The 23673-nt window shown below is 42.5% G+C and overlaps 1 protein-coding gene across 1 annotated transcript in view; it reads right to left on the bottom strand.

Annotated features, from left to right (window-relative positions):
* trpc4a (transient receptor potential cation channel, subfamily C, member 4a) overlaps positions 1–15045 on the bottom strand; it is a 30939-nt gene extending 15894 nt beyond the window's left edge. The window contains exons 1-6 of the mRNA XM_079566936.1: positions 14693–15045; positions 12022–12264; positions 11127–11345; positions 3677–3817; positions 2831–3007; positions 1173–1373 (exon numbers count right to left, since the gene is read on the bottom strand). Coding sequence (XP_079423062.1) covers positions 1173–1373; positions 2831–3007; positions 3677–3817; positions 11127–11345; positions 12022–12180 — 897 coding nt within the window. The 5' untranslated portion in view covers positions 12181–12264; positions 14693–15045. The remainder of the gene's footprint in view (positions 1–1172; positions 1374–2830; positions 3008–3676; positions 3818–11126; positions 11346–12021; positions 12265–14692) is intronic.
* Positions 15046–23673: the final 8628 nt, after the last annotated feature.

The following is a 23673-nucleotide window of genomic DNA, read 5'->3' as shown; positions in this document are numbered from 1 at the left end:
TTACCGTTATCATGAGCCATGTATCGCGTATCGTATCGAATCGTGAGGTACTCAGAGGTTCCCAACCCTAATGGCAAGACACACCTGACGGCAAACTTAACACTGAAATAAGTGACTAAGCATAGATTACACTATTGCACATATTGTGATGATTTTGCAATATGTTGAAGAGCACTATCCACACTCCGGCCCCTCCAGTTGTGACTGATATGAGCAAACCTGGGGCCGCACCCGGCTAAAGAGATAAAGAATGAAAATCCAGTCCAGCAAATTGTATTGCTGCTGCTGAAGTCCATGTGCCCAGGCGAAGAGCGCTTGCAGCAAAAGGCACGCAGATGAATTATAAACCTCTCCTGGGAATAGCGCACGCGTTTCCACACTTTTCCTGTCTCACCGTCACATTCAAAGGGGCCATTGTGCAGCGTAATATCTTCTTAACCCCCTCTGCTTATGCCTAAAGGTGCTTTTAGCTATAACCAGGACCAGGGAATAGGCGACAAGAGCCCCACTCATGCATCATACATAATGTGATCATATCTATGCTCCTGTAGAAAGGCCATGCTTCAAACAGGGAACAATCCTCAATATGCAACAGACGCAGCGCAAACCATCATCCAAAGAATAATTGCAAGCCTTTAATAAGCCGATGATTCGCTCACATAATTAAGCCTTGTAGTCAAACCGTTGGGATTCCCATTAGTCCATGATAATAAGTGAATAAGTGGGAAGGAAGTGCAGAGTTAAACCTGAATGTATTAGCTGGATTACTATGGCGCATACAAACAGATGCTGCCACAGTTATGCAACAGGCCTCAACCTGCAAACTGTAAAAGCATGCAGCCATTTATATATTTCAGCTCATTAATTGATCAAGAAGATGCTTAAACAGGAGAGCCAAAAAAGTACTGTCTATTGTATTTACTGTATTTTTAAATATATAAGACTTCTCCCTCTGTAATAATAATGTGTAGATCAGCTGTGTGTGCTTCTACATGGGTTTCCACAACTTTACAAAAAGTGTGAGTGAAGAGACGGGACGCAAAACTCCACACAGAAAGACCACCATTCAGTCTAGGATGTGAGGCGAGAGTCTTGACCACCATCGGGTCGGGAAGGGACATTTATTTGTGTAGCACTTGTGTAGCAAAGCCGTCTAGCTGATTGGCACTGACCTCTTTCTGGTGGTACTTGATGGCCAGTTTGAGCCGCGCGAGGTCGTTGTTGCCCTCCTCGTCGAGCAGGTTGGCGTCGTCTTTGTAGTTCAGAACCATCTCCAGTTCCCGGGAGCTGCGCGTTTGGTCCAACAGGTCTTTGGCAAACTGCTTACACTGATGGGACAGCTCCTCGTACTCCGACTTGAACTCATTCTCCACCTAAAAACACACGCGGTCTCATATCAGACAGGCCCAGGAAAAATGTGTGGTCGACCGTGTAGTGCATTCATTAACTTGATTTCACTTTGCTAACTTTTGGATGTAATTGTACGTTATATTAGGGTGACCATATGTGTCCTGCAAATTCGGTACAGTGCTGAAATCTAGGCTTTTGTCATGAGTCGAGCCTAAACTGTCCCGGATCAGCCGCAATAATTGACATTTTAAAGACCAACACGCACCAAAAGCCTCTTTTAAGGCAGGTTATGTGGGGGGATCCCGGGACTCTTAAGCGGCGGTCGCAACATGATTTTGAGCCAAAAAACTTTACATTTCTGACTTTGAATTTGATGTATTTTTGATTGAAAACAGCAACAAAATCAAACATCAACACACAGCATCCAAACTAGCATCATTTAATGTTAATTGAAATGTTTTGAACCTTAAAGGGACTATACAGGGTTGAAAAATGTTACAATTGAGTATTTCCCTACATATTCCAGCAATGTCCTAATGTGCCCAGACCTGTTCACCACAACTGCCTCTAAAATCCTGCACTGTCACTCAAAAAGGTGTTAATTCGGGTCTGAAGCGCCGTCATGCACGAGCTTAAAATAGAACCTGCAGTTACGCGTAAGACCTGAGGTGGCAGAAGTGAGCATAAGAATGACCAACTTGCATCTAGTCCCTTTAAATTTATATGAGCATAAATTTAAACAGAATGGGGTCTTGAGTTGTTGGTTGAGTGATTTTGGGGATCGTGGCCTGAAAAGTTTGGGAACCCCTGAAGGCTACGGACGCAGCGACACAGGCCATTTCTGCAGATAAAACATCGGTCTGGGACTGTGACCGAATCAGGGATCACTGTAAACTTTATAAACGAGAACTGCAGTAAAGAGGCAAAGAAGAACTCCAATAGCGGCAGTTTGGGAACTTATATCTATCTTTCTCTCTCTTATAAAAAGCTGCACTGCCTCAGTCTCTCCCTGTGTTGCATTACTCAGCCACCGCGTTAAATAAATAAATAACAGTTAAAACACTCCTCTGCTTGTGTAAAAGGCTTTAAAAGAGCCGTAAAGCGTCTCGGACCTGGACCCCTATGTCATGTGGTCACTCTACATTATGTTGTAGTTCAGTAAAGTGTGGAGCAGCTGTAGTTAAATATGATATACGTTAATGAAAGTAACTTCATCAGTGAAAAGCCTCATTGGTTCATACATCTGTTTCCATCAAACTGGATTACTTCCATAATCACGACAAGACAGCTACTCACTACCATAACACATTGTTCTGTATAATTCAAAGGCCTGGCATTTTTACATATTCTTTTATATTAGTGTATAGTCAGGATTGTTTATAACCCACTGACTCACTATGGCTCTGAGCATCATACAATATAACCCTCATTAAAAGGCTGTGTCTTTGTCAGCATTACGCCCTGGTGTGTGTGTCCTCACCTTACTGAGCTCCTGCAGCTCCCAGCTCAGCCTGAACGCCGTGAGGAAAGGGTCTTCACTGGAGAGAGCAATTAGAGAGGGACTGGAGAGAGCTCTGTAGATGTTGAGGCGAGAGCGCGAGTGCCGCAGGCTGTCCACGTCTGAGCTGGAGACGCACTCCACACAGTTACAGCGCACCTGCCACATCAAACAAAGCACCACGTGTTCTAATCATCGCTGCTGCCGTATGATTGTGCAACAAATCAATTATGTGACAGTAGATTGCTTAGAAAATAAGTAATGGCTCATTTTCATATGCATATGTGTACAAAACATCATTGGCTTACACTGCTAAAAACTGCTTGTCTAAATAAGTGGTATTTTTCATTTTTTGTGTGTTCTGTCTGTGATGTTACAAGGTAGGTCCCTCTTCAAAAAAGGTTATCCACAAATTCTGTAATTCAGATTTCTGTGGTGCTTCCTTTCTGTGAGCTCCAAGCTGCTTGCTCCTCCCCAAGATGTTTCATGCAGTATTCATTAAACCTTTTGCTGTTGGTTTTATTTGACAGATCAGTTCAGCGTGAAGGGAGATGAAGAGTGGCAGGAGACGAGACATTCAGCGTAGTGCCGGAGCCGGGAGGTGAACTCTTGGTGCTGAGGCTGCCCAGCAAAGTTCCCCGTATTATGTGCTGCAGCCTGTCCCCTTGACCACTATGCCAACAGGCGGCACACAGTTACTATTACGTTTACAAACCTGAATCCTGACATCAAGGTTTCTCCAGAGCAGTCGATGTTCATGTGTTAAGGATGCTACTGTGTGAGCTGTACGCACATTAATGATAGAGTAAAAGTACGGGGCTCTCTCACCTCGTGCGGCTGGGGCATGGACACGCCTTTCTGCACCAATAGCTTAATAATCTCGTAGTTGTTGGTGTGCGCCGCCAGGATGATGGGCGTGATGTCAGGGGTGAAGTCGGAGAACTGTTTGTCCAGTAAGATCGGAGGAACCTGCCAAAGAAGATGAAGAGTTAAATGGACGTACAGTGTGTTTGGGAAGTAGCCATACCCCTCTATTTATTCATGTTAAAGTCTGATACTGCACTAAAGGCGTTCTGTATCATAGAACATAATGACAGGAATTTAAACAATGCAATGGAATAGCTCTGCAGTTTTTGTGTAAGGTCTGTGTACTTGTGTCACAGGCCGGATAAAGGTCAGTGAGACCAAAACGTTACAGCAAAAAAATGATGAAACAGAGTGAGACAGTGTGTGGGAGCTAGGGCTGCTCGATTATTGAGAAAATAATAATCACGATTATGAATATTTTCTGCCACATCAAAGTATGCCTCGATTAAGGAGAGGTCTCTGTTTCACACCTGCCCCCTGCTTTCCGGCCCTTACACCTGCGCAAGTAAACTGAGCAGCGTGGCCTGATGACATCATCACACAGCACTGTTTGCTTTCACGTCTGGCAAAAGTATGAGTCCTGGCACGTGAAATGCGAAGGGAAAATAATCCCAGCAGCAGGAAATAATGCAAGTCTGCTTTGCTTCGAAAGATCTTCTGCACACAGACAGCGCCCTGGCAAAGGATATGAGAGGATTCAAAAGTTATGTTGCTCTTGTTAGGCTCTTCTCCTTTCAGGAAAAGGTGAGCACTTATCAGTGCCATCATCACAAGAGCTATTTATAAAGATTTTTTTTTTTTTACTGCAACAAATACAAAAGTTCCTTCACACAGTGCTGGTAGTTCAGTGGATCAATTGCGCTCACACAAACAGTAGGGACTTTCCCGCGCTTTGGACGGACAAGCAGGAGGGCATCCTTAATATTTGTGTTAAGTTAAGAGGATGAACATCCTCATCATCAACCAAACATTTACTAGTAAATTTACTAAACTATTTTTTTTTTGGGGGGAACAGTTGACATTGTTACATATTGTTTGTTTGTCTTTTTGAATAATTAAAATAATAATAATAATGAAAAAAATATTTTAAAATATATTTTCTTGATACTCTTTTTGATTAAGTGCACAGCCAGAGTGGGAGCTTCTTTTAGTCTAAAGTAAGCACTTTGGTCTCACCTGTTGCCAACTTCTTACCTAATCTAATCAATTTAGAAAACAATTCTAGTAGCAAAAAAAATGTACTTTAATGATATGCCTTTTGTGACACCATCAAACAGTGAGAGACCCACAACGTCCATTTTGTCTCTTCTATTCGCCACGTTTCAGTGACAGGCGCAAGGTTCAGAGGAAGTAATTGCATTCGGTACAACAGCTCTCCTCACATCCGAGTTTTACAATGGAACAAATCTAAACGGATCAATTGTCGTCATGCCATATTTGACAGCTGTGCAACAAAAATCCTGGAACAAATTTACATCTTTGAGAGTGCAGCACTGCAGCGTAATATCACCTTTACGTATACAGTATGTGCCCAATACGACGCGCCATAGGTTCCCCGGCAATCACTATGCAAAGAACGAAACTCATTCTGCCACAGGATCTTATCACCCACTCCAGCTTAAGCTCCCTCACCATTCCCATGTCAGTCAACGTCACACGGCGCAAGACGCGGATCTTAAGAAAAACCCTGTGGTATTTGCTGCTTTTAATTGAAGGGATATTATCTGATTTGGTGCAAAGGGAGGAAGGAGTGAGAGTGGTATTATGAAAAGGCGATTGGCAAGGGATGCAATAAGCCAGAGATACGGCACTAAACACCGGCCAGCAGACAAAGGGCCATGGGAGAAGAGAAGAGTGCTACAGCTGTTATATTGTTGCTTTTAAAGGAGTTTGGGATGTGTTATTGATGTGAAGGGCTAAGGTAATGGTCCTATAGAAGCTTGATCACAAGTAGTTCAAAGCAATGGAGTTTTAGAGAAGATTAATTTTATAGTAACATGTGTGAATGTCTACTTTTATTTTGATACAGCAGGTAAATGTTAATCATTTGACATTACATTTTGCCCAAGGCTGTCACTGTCATTACGCAGCATGTATTCACATTGCTCGAAATATTCAAAGGATACAAGCGCTTTATTCTTAATCAAATAAAGTGAACTGTCAATGACCTACATCGGTATCAGTAAAGTAAGGATTAAAGAAGTGTGACACTGCTGTGACTAAGTCTATTATAAGCTGTTACAAAAATAGCCACTTGGTGAAACGATGTCAGCATTTCTTTCTGAAAAAACTCGATCCCCGTGATATACTGGGCTATCAAGACTCTTTCAGTTCAGCATTAATATTTAACCCAGCACTGGTTTATTATTTGGACACTAATTATGTGAGTGGTTTGCCCTCTGAGAACTGAGAAGTGGCACTGAGCCATTTGTCACATTTTGCCTAAAAAGGGATTATCTAATAAGCGAGAAATGGGAGGGACATCACACAACATAAATCAAACACGCTTAGCCACTGCTCAGGCATCCAGCCGAAGGACTGTAGGCTCTATGTGTGTCTGTCTTTGATAACAGCGTTGGAGAAAACCTTCAAAACTCAGAACTTCATGACTACTGCCATGCGGCTCACGGTGCATGTTAGGCAGCCTATTTTAATCCAATCCAATATGTTTCTGTAGCTCAATCTTTAAGCATGAAATTTATTTATTTATTTGATAGGTGAACAATCAACATGTACCACAGTACAACAAATAAAGCCATGGCTAATTTGCAATGTCTGGGACTGCACACTTAGTTTCTTTTTAAAAACACACTTTAGTTCATTCTTAAAAGCTCCCAGATCTAAGTCCTGTTTCAGCTCAAGATCAAGGAGTTCCATAGTTTTTCCTAAGGATACATTAAAATGATATGTTAAAAGTACAGTCTATTAAAGGTGCAATAGACACTCAAATAAACAAAACAAAAAGAAAGAAAGAAAGAAATCAAATAAAGACTATGTAAAATCAATAAAGTGATTGCAGAAGGAGGCTTGAGAACCCTTGTGTATGATGGAAAACTCCAGTACGACTGGAAAAAAGTCTGTAAATACAAAAATAAATAAATAATAAATAAAAAACATAGTAAAAACATACACACACACAGGGGTAGTTAGTAGATGAAGAAATGAGATTGGCTTTTGCAGAACAGAGCAGTGATGTGTCTCCAGTGAAGGAAGGGATATTAGTGGATCAGTGATGCACAAGGCATTGCCTCTTCACAGATTGCATCTAATGTTTGCACCTGTGTGTGTTTTTTGCCTGATGAAGGGAGACCCCCGAAACGTCAGACAGGCTATAAAAGTTAATCCTGACTAGGAGTGCTGTCCTTTCATTCATTTATACATTATCACTAGGAATTAGCGCCAGTCAAAGAATACGATGTGAGTTGAGCGCGTTTTTGCTCGTCATCTCTTCAAAGATTTGCAATGATAATATTATGGGCTAAGCACATTGTCCATCACTCTGTGTGATGTAAATCCTTCTTTAAATACATGATTTTGCCTTTGGGCTTTCTATATCAAACAGGTGGTGGAAATGCCTGATCAGTGCAGCTCACTCACTTGTTATATTCAGGTTTATATTTGTTCCATGTAGCATAATGGGCACATTCTCCTCATTAGCATAATAATAATTAAAAATGCAGCATTTGCATCTGGCAGATTTGAGAGCGCACAGAGATATTCGATTTGTTTGCACGCATTAATTTTACATGTGCTCCCACCGGACCCTGCTTGTCTTTCTGAACAATGATAAAATGGGTCGCATTTGAATGACACAGCACAAAATAAGCACAGATTTGCAAGCCTCCACTGTGCGCATTATTACGTCTACTATGTCTGTGTTATATATAAATCTAGGAGGGAATCCCTTACATAACCACCTCGATATGCGCTCCGTATGTAGGCAGAAGCGTAACCCAAAAGCACTTTTTGTTTTGAAGCACCGGGAGCTCTCGCAGATGCATATCTGCGCCCATCTTCCACTGAGCTGTTTGGCCTCAAGCTAAAAACAAATAGGGCAAAGCTGTTGCAACCTTATAACAAATAAGTCTTAGAGGCCGACGACAAAGGAGAAAACGCACAATGCCATCCCTTATGAAATACATCTCTTCCCTAATCGTAAACCAAAAGCTAATATAATGTGCTTTTCCAGGCCGCCCTTTTAATAAAATCAATGACACTTCCCCCTTCAGTTGCAAAAGAGTGATCTATTTCATCAATGTGTGCATGTGAAGGCTCGAGGCACTATCTTATGAGCACATTAGGAAATGTGCAAGCAGATAGATGTTGCAGCCAAGCTCTTTGGACTGACAAATATCTGGCTCCTGCGCATCCACAGCAGATAAACAAGACAGAACTGTTCCTCATTGTACAATCAAACACCTGGACCCGACTCATAGTCCCAAATATGCTGTCCTGGTTCTGTTTCTGTCCTTTTCCCCCATTCACAGACACAAAGGCTTTAGCTGTGAAAGACATGACAGAACAAAGCCATAGGTCTCAATGGTTTTATAAACAACGCACTGAGCAGGTACTGCTTACAACAATAACAGCCCTTTCTTTGTCACGTAATAAGCCATATTCTCTCTTCTTTACATATAACATGACACTATAGAGACTTGAACTGTCATATAAAATGTCACTCAGACAGTCACAAATATAAAGCCAGTATCTAAACATATTGAACTGATACTTCATAGTGTTTTCTTATGCAATAAACGCAAAAAGGCTGCAGCCTGGTACATTTGAGAAGGAGGTATAAACGTTAGTGCAGGGCAGTATAAAGCAGTTTGCGCACCAATGTGGCATTCGAAATGTTTTGAAATGTTTGTATCTGGCTCAGATACAAACATTTTCCATCTCATTTTCCTTGGCTCTCGTCCGTATATCATTGAACAGGAGCGGTTCACAGCAGCTGTCCGCAAAACTGCTTCAGGAGTCTGTCCCGCATCCATTAAAGTCCTTATAAAGACCATGGGGTCTGTGCACGGCGTGATGATACATGAGGAGGCACGTTCCGTATGTTTCGCTGTTCACCTGTTCCTTCTGTCTCGGGTCGTTTGCGAGCAGTACGTGCTGTTCCTGCTGTCCCGTCTTACTTCCCTTCGAATAGTTTATGATCAAAACCTCTTAATCCCCGGATACATATTCAGCTGGTTACTGTTTGTTGCACGTTTCCAAGTACTCGTGCAGTCGTAGATCTAACCCATGCTGCCTGTTCATTAATTTAGCCTTGTCAAACTCACTTACATCTGCTCATTTTTCCTGCTTTTATTAACACTCCCACGGACAGGTGTTGTGATGAAAGAATCCTGTTTTTCTTCTTTTCATTTTTGCAGTTCACTTTTCAGGGGTCGACACACAAGTGAATTACCTCAGCCTAAGTATGAATATGTCCTCCTTGTCTGTCAACTCCATCCTCAATCCCTTTTACAATGATATAGAAAATCAAGTATGTTCTACTGTAAAAACTGTTTTCTATGCGCCTCAATAAGACACATCAATGTTGAATAAATGCTCCTTGAGAACCAAGCACTAATGGGCCCCAATCCAAAGTAATTATGCAGTTTATTTCTGATTACTATAATTAAGTGACTAAATAGTCAGCTCTCATAAACACAAGGACAGGATTTATTTCTGAATCATCAAAATCACAAGTTTTACCTCCAAATCTTGAAGACTCTCAACAAGCTGTTTCTTCTATTTTTGACAGAGCTCGTTATATCCTCTTTTGTGCAAGATCTGTGCCTCTCCAAAAGACAGAAGAAAGCTAATTCAGTCCTTTTTGAAGTGTCAGCTTTTGTTGCAGACGATAACACTGGGCCATTATTTTGATGATACGAGGAGCTGTAGGCAGCAACATGAGGCTTACAAGCTCTGCAATAACTACCCGTATATTTGCAGACTGGCGCCGAACTTGACCATTCACTTATCCTTCTGGGATCAGTCCTGGACAAAACATATGGCTGAAAACCCAGACTCTGTGTTGGAAATAGAACAATGATGTGATTTAAGGGATCAGCAGCTCTACTCCAAGCTCCTCCTGTAGGACTAAGCTCCAATCCTTGTCTCTAAGGGAGAACTCACCACACTGTGTGGGAAGCAGCAAACTAAGAGAAAGACTGAAATAAAAAATAATGAGAGATTATTTTAAAGAGACGCCTTCTACAAGTTTCTTTATGGCAAAGCCCCAGACAACCTCTGACATTTTAGAGATTGTCTAGCGGCAGCCTCCCTCTCTCTTGGTACAGCTTTTTTTTTTGTACGTCTGTGCCGTGTTTTTGTGGGGTTCGGTGGATTTTTCTTTACTGCAGAGAGTCCATAATGGTCCTGAAGAAACAGCTTTTTTAAAAGTAAACAGCTAGCTTATCAGCTAAACCCATTTGAGACCAACAATTTTCTTCTTCGGAGAAACTGAAGAGGCCCCAAGCACCCCTCACACCTGCAGCACAAAGAAGGAGCCACAAGAGGAGCTGCAGGAAACAAGGAAGGGACAAACGTGGAGGTATCCGGGCAAGACTCACAGCTAAGCCACACACACCTTCTATTGTTCTGGCTAATGGACGTTCAATGGAGAATAAAACAGATTAACTGCCAAGCTCTTCCCAGAAGATGGTGAAAGACTGTTGTGGACTGGAGGGAGCTGCGCAGCAGGAAGAGAAAGGAGGTGGAGCTGACCAGTGCAGGACACCACACTCTTAAACAGGGACAAATTCAGGAGGCGCTGCACCGTTTCAGAGGATCAGAGGAGACTAAAGGCAGGCAGCCAGGTGCCAGGTGCCGGGTTTCCGCAGCCAGGTTTCCTCCGGGTTTCCTCCAGTGTGGCACCCCGTAGTTTCTTCCGAGTGCCACAGTTTTCCCGACACTGTGGTCCGTTTGACCCACAGTGGCGGCGCGGCTCAGGCGCAGCGGCTCAGGACTAAAACCTGAACACTATTTCGTTGTAAGCTTGTACAATGACAAAAAAAGCACTTAATTACATATGAACCAGCAGAGGTTTCAGTTTTATGCCAAGGTCCATCTTGCTGGAGATGTCAGACAAGCCTCTGCTCTTGCACTGTTCAAATCCAGAATGACATTTAGCAGTGCGTATGATAAATTAATTAATCATCGTTAATAGTTTATCATCAACGTTGCAGCTGTTATTTTATATACTTAAACACTTCCTTGTGATCTACAAATAAACTTGCCTCGCCCACTAGGTCCTACAGTTCATAATCCAGTCCTGTTCAAAATAGCGGCACATGAAAGTGAATCATGAACAACATGTCATGCCCTCCCTGCACATGTGTGGGCAGTGAGCTTAATCTTTACACTCAAACATCCACTCTTTCTCAGTCACCTCTACGCCTGCCCCTTCCCCCCCTGCTCATACCTGCATTCCACCGCTGGGCTTCTTGTGGTTTAGCAGCAACTCCACGGCGCCCACCACCTCTTTGCGTATGGCGTGCAGCAGGGCGTCCCCGACATATACATTAAAGCTCAGCAGGAGTTCGATGATCTCCAAGTTCTCGTTCTCGATTGCGATCAGGAGCGCGGTGCGGCCGAGCGGGTCGATGCAGTTGATGTTGATTTTGAAGTAGATCTCAGCTTCCTGACAAAGAGAGCAGAAGTCAGGCGTCAGGATTAAAAGCTTCCCCAGGGGATTGGTGTCGCTGACATTTAAGATGTGGATTGATTACGCAGCAAGCATGTGGATATTGATTTGTGAAGAAAAAGTAGTTTGGACATTACAAGGATTTATAATTCTCATTTAGTAAAGAACAGTTTTCTTTATGCCATTTGTTCTTTTTTCTTATGGATCTGAGTAAGATTACATATGGGAAAATGTCCACAAATACATTGCAGACAATCCAATGCCTTTGCTCAGAGGCAGGAGCTCTTACCTCTCGGCAAGAAAGAAACTTTTGCTTGAAGCTCACAACTTTCCTAGACAGCCTATTCTTCCTATTTATACACTTGACAAAAGAGGAGTTTGCTGCCCACGACCAATGCGTAACAAATGTACCAAAAGAGAAAATATATTCATATTTTCCAGTTATAATCTGTGAGGTTGTTCTTTTGTGTAGAGAAACTAAACCTGGGCCCCAGATGTTCCTGGAACTGATCAAATCATCCCGGCTCCACTCCTAAGCTCTGCTCATCTCCTCCACATAAGCCCAATTACCTTGTAGCTTTAGCATTCATCTATTTCCCCATCACACTTTAAATAGATTCATCAGAGTGGCCAAATCTACTTGAAAACACACACACACCACACACACACTCACCTCCAGCGCCTGCTTGACACTGGCATAGTCCCCCTTCTCCACCGCCCCGAGGTAGGTCTTCTCCAGCGGGGACAACTCGGACTCGGCCCTCACAATCCTCAGCGGGATGCGGTCCCGGTACGACGAGCTGTCCGTCCGCCGATAGTACAGCTGTGACATCTCCCCAGGCGTCAGCTATTCCCGCACTAACCTGCTAACAGGGCTTACAGGGGTGCAGCTGATCCCGGGCCCGTGGGGGACTGTCTGCAGGAGACAGGGGGACACAGAGGCCATGGGGTTAGCAGGCAACAATTTCTTTAGACGCTCAGAACTCCCTTCCACACTGCTTGGATGAATGTGGAGAATAGCTGCATCAGAGTGCATGGTTCTCCGTCTGCGTGTTCCAGTTTAGCTTCAGGCCAGTACTGTTTTTGACCACAGCAACCCGGCAACACTGAATAAGCATAACAAACCTACAGATTAAACTAAAGCCTTACATTAAAACAACACTTAAGCTAAAACATTTCAATTAAAACGATGAACGACAGGATTAAACCTGAACTCCATTGGCTTTGTGACTGGCGAGCCCATTCATTTTTGCAATTTGCCTGTGAGTTTTGTTTACTTCATTTAAAGGTCGCCGTGTTTTCCCTCAAATAAAATTCCTCAGCATGTTGCTTCCTCATTGGGTTCACTTAACCGCTGACTTTTCAATCAAATCCAATTGTTGGTCCCACAAGGCGTACTTAGATGCCACCCAAATCATTTAAAACCAAAGCAACTACTTTTTTTCTTAAGGATGCTTTATCCACATAATATAAGCTGTCATTCTTTCCCCGCAGGTGTCACTTCACGGCCATCAAGTGTGTCCAATGCACTATTTATCATGCCACCAACAAGGCGCACTGTAAAGCAATGATCCAGTCCCAGACAGATTACACACAGGAGCCGACTTTTATACAATGGTTTATGGTTTACTGAATTGCGCCTTGGTGAAATAGTTTCCTTGGAATCGCATCAGGAATGGCCTCAAGGGAAAAGCTCCATTCACCGACACTGAATGAATCCCATGGCAAGAGTAAACAATGCGCTACCGGTAATGTCAAGTATGAATGGTATGCCTTCGAAATATATATTATAAACTGTACAGTCTGATCTCTGGCAGATAAGTTAAAATCTGTCTGTTTCAAGGTGGCAAAATTTCAAATATCGTTTTTTGTGGCACACACCTTTAGGGACCTATATCTCTCCCGAGGCAGTGACCACCAAGAGTAATCATAAGAGAATTGATTTTGTGTCCACCTATAAATACCCGGGATCATGAACACCATTCTGGACGGGTTCCTTAAAAGAGTAGGCCACCGTTTTTACACACTGATATATGTTCTTACCTGAGCTTAGACGAGTTGATGCGTAACTGTTTGTTCTCCCAAAAAGCGTCCACACAGTAAAGTTGAAGTGCTCCTATGGTATTATTACGCCTCACAATATAGTACCCCTTTCCATCCGCTTAGAAAATCGACATGTTTAATTTTGTGTGACTATATTTGGATTGTGTAACTTTTCATGTAACTGTATTTAAATGGCTATTCTAACTTCCCCCCCATCTGGAGCTATAGGAATATACTGGGAGAGGCTAAACGCTAACAACGTCTTTGGTCTTTTTGCGTGACTGAGCCCATGCACAAAGACCAGACAGTTACGCATTAACTTGTCTAAGCTCAAGTAAGAATATAATGTCAGTATGGAAAAATGGTGGCCTATTCCTTTAAAAAAGAAGTGGGGCTGTATATTGCAAAGCAAGCATATATTTTTGCCATCATTCACTGGCAGCAGAAAACAAATGTTTTATTGTGCCGTTAGCCATTATTTCCCTTCATACTACATCATTTACTTCACAATTTGGCAGCAACAGGAAGGTTTTAATGATATCAAAAAGCGCAAATTTGCTACTTTACCAGCAAATTAGATACAATCACTTTTGACATGTTGATCGATACCAACAACAACCAAGCATTTTGTCTTTGCATCAGAGAGAAGTTTTATGAGATTGTTTTCCTTATTTTGTCACGTAATATGATGAGCAGCTTTTTGTTCTGCATGACTCCATGCACTTCACGGCATCATCTGCATCTGCCAATCTAAACCAAAAATCTACAGTGCAGCTTATGGCCCCTGGTGTTTGGCGCGATAACAGAAATCTCCATACGCATTGTGTCTGCGCAGTTGTCTTGCAGCTTTCTCAGATCAATAGAAATGAGTAATGTGTGTGCAGTGGAGTTCCAACTACACATACAGCCAGTAGGAACTGACATATGTTGAACAAAATGCCTTTTTACTTTGGAAGTCGTATTGATCGGACGCTCACAAACATCGCAAAGGTCTCCAATAGAAGCAGTGCATCCAAAAAAAGCTGCGGGCGATAGTAACGCCGTCTTAAAATTGTCTGTATTTACTAATTAATGACTGCAGGTCTGCTTGCACGGATGCACGCGGTCGGCTCTGTGCGCCTGGATTTCCTCAGATAAAGATGTTGTCATTTTTTATTTCTGTTTAGGGGTGAACTGTTTAAAAGTAAAACAGTTGCAGACTCTAAGTTACGGATCGGGAAATGCATCTAAAACAAATGCGTAACTCATAGTTGTAAGCTATGCCTTGTACGTATAGTGTAAGCAACAGAAAAACAACCAACCTTTGGCGGGATGCGCATTGGAAGTTCGCTCATGGAGACATGAGTGGTTCCTCTGAAGATAATCCAAGATTGCACGAAAAGAAAATATTGTGCCAAATGCGTAGAAACATCCTCCGCAACTTCTGGAATTGAGCATTCCCAACGGTGCAAAGCGCAGCGCGGTTCAACGGGAATACCACCATTTACTGACACCGCAGCCACTGTCTTTCTTTTTTGGTTTACGGTCTACTGCGCTCTCCTGTTTTACCTTTTCAGAGCTGTGAGGACTCTTATTTCCAGCAGTGAGTACTCTTATATCCAGCTTTGGTCAGTTTTCATCACGACTTCCATTCGCTTCTTGAGAGAGAGAGAGAGAGAGAGAGAGAGAGAGAGAGAGAGAGAGAGAGAGAGAGAGAGAGAGAGAGAGAGAGAGAGGAAAAAAAAAACTAACCGGCGCGCACCGCATTAAGGCGCGAGGATCGAGGGAAAAGCAAATGACACTGAAGTTTGATTGGCGGATAGCACCAGTGTCTGCAGCTCACTACGAAGGATGTGTTGTTTGCTCATGCCCGCTTCACTTATCCACCTGTTGGGGCTGATGGAGCGAAAAAGCGGCGCCTCCGGGAATAACCACAGAGCTGCCAGATGCCTGGCAGGCGGTCTGTGTGGCGCGCTACTGCAGTTTGGTCGTGCGCACTTGGAGACGCATTAAGTACAATGCTCCAGCGAGAAGGAAATCACCTAAACACGCGTTCACACCAGGCGCACTGCACAAGAATTGAATATATCTCCATCAGAAAACGGATTTGCATAACAGCATAATCCTGTTTACCCATTTATTCAAGTCTGGCACTGCTGTGACTCTATTGATGATTCAAAACCTCTCAGGCCATAGACTGAATTATACCTTTCTCAAAAAAAATAAAAAAAAATATATATATATTACTATTGTTCCAAAACCGCTTAAGGATGAAATTGACTTTAGAAAGAACCTTTGAAAGGGTTAAAGCTAAGAACAACCATTAAAACATAATCACTAAAGCGTTTTCTTCATCTACAGCTTCACACACAAACTGATACACTTAGTGTAACTTGTATGATGATGAAATTTAATGGAGCAAGCAAACGATATTAAAGGCGTCTGGTACATTACTCAGAACCAGCATTAAAGCAGTTCTAAGTAACTCATGCCCCTAGAGGCCATACGCGCCACTGCAGGTGTTTTTTTACTCATTAATTGTCCGTGAGAGTAAATACTACGCTGATAGAAAAGACAAAGGAAGAGAGGGATATTGCACATTCAATTACAATGATGATTATTTTTTTCACTCAAACCTTCAAACCCGTTAGCTTCTTCATGATTGTATTAAGCTGCTTTTCCACAGACAGGTGCGCATCAGCCGAATGGCTCTTTCAGCCGCTTTGTCGAGCTTTTCCATAACAAAGGCCAGGGCCAAACCGGTCTGACCAGGTATAGGTTTTGGGACCGACCTCTGGCTGTGGCCAAAGCGTGCTAGCCTGTGTCTAATGTAACGTGAACTGCTGACCTCTGATTGGCAAAGAGAGAGTGGACAGTCCTCACTAGTGACACACAGGTCATACATATTTAACATTTTACAACATCATACGGCTGTTCTAAAAGGGGATTTTGCCGATATTAGCAAGTAGCCGCTGTTTGAGCAGCTTTAGCTGATGTTGGCGTAACGTAATTTGCATGTAGCTTACCTTAGTTGTTTCTAATACAGCTTGGCACCTCTGAATGATTCCATAAGTCCCACCAGAAGGCAGCATTTGTCCACATTTCTTCTCATCCCGGTTTACAAAACTTTTAATGACGATCTGTACAGCGTGCTCCTCCGTGGGGGCGCATCCCACAACAAATGCGGGTTTGAGTGTGGTGGAAACAGAAGTGTTTGCGGGTTATTGCACCTCCAACCCGTATAGGCAGGGAGAGATGAAAGACCCCCCAGTCATCCCATCAACACTTGTATTACCCCCAGAGGGACTACGGAAAGGATTTCTTAAGTTAAACAAGTAACTTAGGACTGCTTTAACATTTTCAGCATATTCAGCTTTCTTGAGATGGACGAGCTGTTCAGTCTTATCTCTCAAATCCATCAGAATCTATTTAGAATAGAAATGGGTGGTAACAACAACAAGGTAAACCCTTCCTGTAAGGTTTGTACATTTTAAGCCCTCTAGCAAAGCCTCTCATGAGGTGAGTCTGCAACACAAAAAAAACCAGAACAAGTGATGGCTTAAGAGTGTGTGAAGTGACTTATAAATAGAAAATAAGAGCAGATATTTTATTATCTTTTTTTAAATCTTTTCATTAAATTTGCCTCTTCTAACCAGCTTTCTTCAGCACTGCCATAACAATGTGAAATGCCCTTATAGTGTGCAGAGGTACAGTCTGCCACTCCAGTCATTCTTCAGGTCTGTGAGTCTGTGCGTGTGTGGGTTTATGTGAAAATACTGCAGCCTCAGTCACAATAAGGAGTCACCGGGGACTTATTTCTGACTGGAGAGGCTCTTTGATAACCCCTGCCTATGACAAGATGATTTTGTCTGAATGCTAAAGCAAAAAGCAAGAAAAGAAGCAGGGTTGGGTTGTAAGTATAGAACAGCATGATTTTGGAAAAATATCTGAAAATCATTGGGATTTTGTTTAGACTAGCAATTTGTGTTTAAAATTCAGTTCACACAGAATTTTATCAGTACCTACAACGGACTCACTACAGATGAATTGTGTGATCTTTAAGAGCCTCATGTACTGTAGGTAACGACCATCTGATTTGAGTATTCATATTTTATACTGTACCACCTCATCTCCACCCAAAGCGAAAAAATGATTTGAAACTAAACTGTATGAAATAGTGCTGCTCACCCGCTGTGCCGAGAAATTGATCCATCCATGTAATCACTGACACATGCTTCTATTTAAAGCACTTCCTACTCATTACACAGGAAACATGAAAGCTGTTTTTTTGTTTTTCACTTTTTGGCTGCCCCGGGAGGCCTTGCTAATTTAAGGCCAAGACGGCAGTGATTCTTTGATGTAGCGGAGTGTGGAGGGTGCACCCAGACAGAGCTGCAGCCTCATTTATGGAGTAACAGGGATATCAACAATGCACCACGGGAAGATGCTGAATCGCAAATCATGGCTGCACTATAACGACTGAAAGCCAAACATGGACACAAAGGCTGGTTTTGTGCTGACATGTATCTGTATGATGGGTGTATTTTTGTATGTGGCAGCCGGTGTGGAGCATTTCCATTTGAGGCAATTCTGAAAATCTTGAATCCTCAAAGCATCATCAAAAAGTGTATCAAGTAAAGAAAACCTTAATAAAAAGCCTTTATTTCAATGAAGAAATTCATCTTTAAAAAGTCTTTCATTCCGTGCTGAGTGTTTTTTTTTTTGCTTCCCACAAACAGCCTTTTTCAGGGAATGAATTCCAGCTCTTCCTTTACCTTGGCCTGGAAGTGGCATGAGGATGTATTCGTGACATCACACCAAAAAACAAAATTCCGAAAGATCCAAAAGTGGATGCAAAATATAAATTATATAAAAGGCCTATAATTAATTTCACTGTTTAATCCGGGGTAAAAAAAAAAAAGGGAAAAAAAAAAGAGCCATGGTTTTCCCTCTGTAGTAGCAACTTCAAACAGTCAGTTCTTTTTGTACAAGATCTCATAAATAACCTCTCGCTTGGACAACTGTATCTCCCTGTCCTATGGCCTTGATCAGTCTTCGCTTCGCCGGTTACAGCTGGTCCGAAACGCAGCTGCACGTCTTCTTACAGGGACCTGACACAGAGATCACATCACCCCAGTGCTTTCCTCTCCGCACTGGTTACCTGTTGCTTGTAGAATTCAGTTTAAGATGATGCTTTAGCACCTTCCTATTGATCTGAAATGCTGACTTTAAACACTCCGGCCAGTGCGCGAAGGTCCTCAGCTGTTCTTAGACTGTCCCAGGTCTAAATTACAACGTAAAGGAGCTTTTGCAATCGGCGCTCCCAAACTGTGGAACTCACATTTGAGCGGAGAGTTACATGTTGCAGCTTAAAACACACATTTTTGTTTTATATTGTTGTAAGTTTCTATTGTTGATTGTGTGTACAGCACTTTGGGGCAGTTTATCTGTTTGTAAATGTGCTATATAAATAAACTTCACCTTGACCTAAACCCTCCACTGTAAGAACATCTGGGTTGCTGTGATGTGAAATGAAAGTAATTTTTCTTTATAGCATACTTATGTCGGAACACCCTGTATATTTTATTGATTTGACCTTTATTTAACCAGGAAAGTCCCACTGAGATTTAGAATCTCTTTTCAGGGGAGTCCTGGCCACAGAGAGGAACCTATTCTACATCTTTTTAGTGGTAACCTACGCAGACACGGGGAGAACATGCCAACTCCACACAGAAAGGCCCCTTCCAGATGGGAATCGAACCCAGGACCCTCTAGCTGTGAATCACGAGCGCTAGCCACTGCACCACCGCGCTGCCTTTTTATATTCATTATCAAAACAGCTGCATGTACAATAAAGTCGGTAAATTACAACCATAGAGTCTGCAAGTTCTGGTATACTTCACTTTATCTTCTACACAGCAATTCATCAGTACTTTTTTTGTGTAAACCATGATGGATCGATTTACCATTTCGTTACAATTTTCCTGGTTTTCCATAATAGAGTTGGACATGAATAAGTTGTGTACAATATCTGTGTATGGAGTAATAATGATGTAGTATTTGGTTTGGATGCCATGGTCTTCTGTAGTTGTAACACATATTTACAGTGGAGAAACAGAGCCTGCATAGCTGACAGGACAAACATCAAAAAATATCATTGATGCTAAAAATAGTCTTGCCGCTGATTCCGTTGCCTTAAAAGGCTTTTTTGAACACGGTCACCTCAAACAACTGCCCAGATGTGTTCAAAGGACAAAAATACGAGCCATTGTTTGTGAACCTGCTTTGTTAGGCTGCAGACTTTGAGGAGATATAGGCTTTGCGTAAGAGCATGAAGCAATGGGCTAAGTTGGTCACTCTGAGGTTTGTAAACAGGTTCACAAAGTAGGATTTTTTTCTGATGAGACTTGCAACATTAAACATAAAAACATGTAACACAGAGTTTAGATAAAAATTAGCTAAAAAATAAAATTATAAGGCTTTAGGGGCATGTATAAGAATATTTAAATAAAGATAAAGATAAAAAATAGGGTTAAAATATGGTAAGACAAACACAATTGACATAGAACAACAATAGGATTGGATTTACATATGGTGCATAACGTGATAAAGTGATATAAAGTGATAAGTGATAGCAGTGGATCTAAGTGCGGCTATACCACATAGTGCAATTAAGAAGATTACAGTCTGTGCTGTGTCTGAGCCTCCTGCCTGAGGGGAGAGGGGTGAATAGTCCGTGTCCAGGGTGAGAAGGGTCAGTAGTGATCCGACCCACATGCCTCCGGGTCCTGGAGGTGAACAGGACTTGGAGAGATGGGAGATCGTTGCTAATCACCCTCTCAGCAGCATGCACAATGTTCTGCAGTCGGTGCATGTCCCGGTCTGTAGCGCCGGGGTACCACACGGTGATGAAGGAGGAGAGGATGGACTCGATGATGGCCGTGTAGAGCTGCACCAGCATCTTGGTCGGCAGTTTCCCCAGCTGCAGTTGGAAGAACATCCTCTGCAGGGCCTTCTTGATGAGGGAGCTGATGGTTGGCTCCCATTTGAGGTCCTGGGTAATGGTGGTGCCCAGGAAACGGAAGTCCACAATGGAGATGGGGGTGGGAGAGTCTGTCAGGGCGAGGGGGGACGATGGGGCTGTGTCTTTCCTGAAGTCCACGATCATCTCCACTGTCTTCTGGGCGTTCAGCTCCAGGTTGTTGTGACACCTCTCTCCTGTAGGCGGACTCATCACCGTCCGAGATGAGCCCGATGAAGGTGGTGTCGTCCGCAAACTTGATCAGTTTAACGGATCGGTGACTGGAGGTGCATCAGTTTGTGTACAGAGAGAAGACCCAGGGGGAAAGTACACAGACCTGAGGAGTTCCAGTATTTGTAAGAAGACTATCCAATCAAAAGAAGAAAAAAACATAATGAGGGCTGGGCTGCCATTTTTTTGTTAGTTTGAGTGTTTCATAACTTTATTTCATCAGGAAAGTCCCACTAAGATCCAGAATCTCTCATTCACACTCAGGAAAAAGCTGGTTAAATCTAGATCAGTCTTAATCCTAATATTCCCTGATATTATAATTGTGTTCTTTTTCATTGTGGCTTATTTTAGATCAAACGTTTTGTGGTGCTTGGTGTAAAATGTTTGAAAATGACTGGCTAATGTTTATTTAATAGCCAATCCCCTGATCACGAAGCTGTGTTGTCGCAATCATCGAGACATGTTGCGGCGTCGGTGGTGCTGGGGGACTTTATTTCGCTCAACTTTTCAGCCTCTCCAGCACTTTTAAAACTCCACAAACAGCGGCGCCTTTTAAGTGGATAGTCATCATATCCACAGATGGCGTCTCCTCATCAAGGTGAACGAGGAAGCTCGGGAGGATTTGGGCAGCATGTTTTTTCCAGCTTCAAAGCAACAAGAACCCTTTTCACAAACACATTTCCCTGTGAACATAGGCTTTAGTGGCCGTCTATGACTTCAACAGTGAGAAAGTAACTAGGCTCATGCTCACAGTAATACAGTGCCTCTCGAAAGTATTCCTACACCTTGGACTTTTGCACATTTTGTCATGTTTACAACCCTAAATGTAAAGATTCTCTTTTCATTTTTTAACTGAACGTTCACACACAAGCAACAGACAACTGTGAAGTGAAAGCAAAATGATACATGATTCCGTTATTTTTCAAAAAATAGAAAAGTGAAAAGTGGGGTGTGCATAAGTATTCATACAGCATTTTCTGAGTGCATTAAATTGCCTTTATAACATTCCTAATGACTGCAGAATGTTCACTCCTTGGCCTAACCATTAAATAGAGGCACCTGTGTGTAATCTACTCTCAGTATAATTTCAGCTGTTCTTTTAGGCCCTCAGAGCTATGGTTGGAGTGTATTGGTCACTAAACAGCATCATGAAGGCCAAGGAGCACCAGAGAGGTCAGGGATAAAGTTCTGGAGAAGTTTAAAGCAGCATTAAGTTATACAAAGATTTCCCAAGATTTAAACATCTCCCGGAGCACTGTTCAATCCATCATTCGGAAATGGAAAGTGTAAAGCACCACTGCAAACTTACCAAGACACGGCTGTTCACCTAAACTAACAAACTGAACAAGGAGAGCACTGGTCGGAAATACAACCAAGTGCCCCAAGATAACTCTGGAGGAGCTGTGAAGTCCTGCCGCTGAGCTGGGGGAATCTGTGCATGGGACAACTATAAGTCGTACTCTACACAAATCTGGCCTTCATGGACGAGTGGAAGAAGAAAGCCATTATTGAAAGGAGGCCATAAGAAATCCTGTTTGAAGTTTGCTGGAAGTCATATGGAGGACACAGCTCCATGTGGAAGAAGGAGCTTTGGTCAGATGAGAGAAAAATTGAACTTTTTGGCTCAAATGCAAAACGTTATGTATGGAGCAAACGTAACACTGCTCATCGTCCTGAGTGCACCATCCCCAGTGTCAAATATACGGGGGGGAGCATCATGCTGTGGGGCTGCTTTTTTTTTCAGCGGGGACTGGGGAGATTGTAAGAATAGTTGGGAAGATGGATGGAGCCAAATACAGAGAAATTTTGGACGAAAACCTGCTGGAGTCAGCAAGAGAACTGAGGCTGGGGCGGAGATTCACCTTCCAGCAGGACAATGACCCGAAGCACAAAGGTAAAACTACAATGGAATAGTTCAATAAAAACATATTAATGTGTTAGAATGGCCCAGTCAAAGTCCTGACCTAAATCCTATTGAAAATCTGTGGAAAGATCTGAAAACTGCTGTTCACAAACGCTCTCCTTCTAATGTGACAGAGTTTGAGTTGTTTTGTAAAGAGGAATGGGTTAAAATGTCAGTCTCTACATGTGCAAACCTTGTAGAGTCATACTCCAAAAGTCTTGCTGCTGTTATTGCAGTAAAAGAGGGTTCACAAAGTATTCATTCATGCTGTATGAATACTTATGCACGCCCCACTTTTCACTTTTCTATTTTTTTGAAAAATTACAGAATCATGAATCATTTCGCTTTCACTTCACAGTTGTCTGTTACTTGTGTGTGAACGTTCAGTAAAAAAATAAAAATGAAATCTTTATGTTTAGGGTTGTAAACATGACAAAATGTGCAAAAGTTCAAGGTGTATGAATACTTTCGAGAGGCACTGTATTCAAGCAACAGATCCCATATTACATGCTTACAGCGAGTAGATGCATGCCCTTATAGCCTTATAGTTTTAAAGCTTTATCTCTTTATATCTATCTGAATTCTGTGCTATGTTTTATGTTGCACAATTGTACCGATTGAACCTGTTCTCAAACAATGGCAATAAATACTATTCTGATTCTGATTGTGCTCGGAAACCTTGCGTAATTTTACTTATGACTTTTACAGCTGGTCAAGAAATAAAGCCTGATGGCAGAGAGGAAAAACTGTTCATGTGACGGAAGGTATGGGTCTGTATGGTCTGTATGGACCGTATGTCTTCTGCCTGAGGGGAGAGGGGTTAATAATTCGTGTCCAGGGTGAGAAGGATCAGAGCTGTGATCCAACATGTCCCCTGGCGTTGTGCATGCTACTGAAAAGGTGATTGGCTGTAGGCTCCATCTCTCCAGGACCTGGAGGCGTGTAGGTGTGATCACAGCTGACCCTTCTCACCCTGGACACGGACTATTTGTTAGAGAATTAACAATGGTGTTCGAGAGGATAGATGAAAAATAGGCAGCAGTCTGGATGTCTTATGCAGGAGTTTATTTACCATTGGTGCGGGACCCGGAGACATGAACTTGAGACATTGCGCTAGTCCTACCATTCAAGTCTGTCTATGCTTCCAC

The sequence above is a fragment of the Gobius niger genome (assembly GCF_951799975.1).
Source record: "Gobius niger genome assembly, chromosome: 11".
NCBI classification, from domain to species: Eukaryota; Metazoa; Chordata; class Actinopteri; order Gobiiformes; family Gobiidae; genus Gobius; species Gobius niger.
This window is presented reverse-complemented; position numbering and strand designations above follow the sequence as displayed.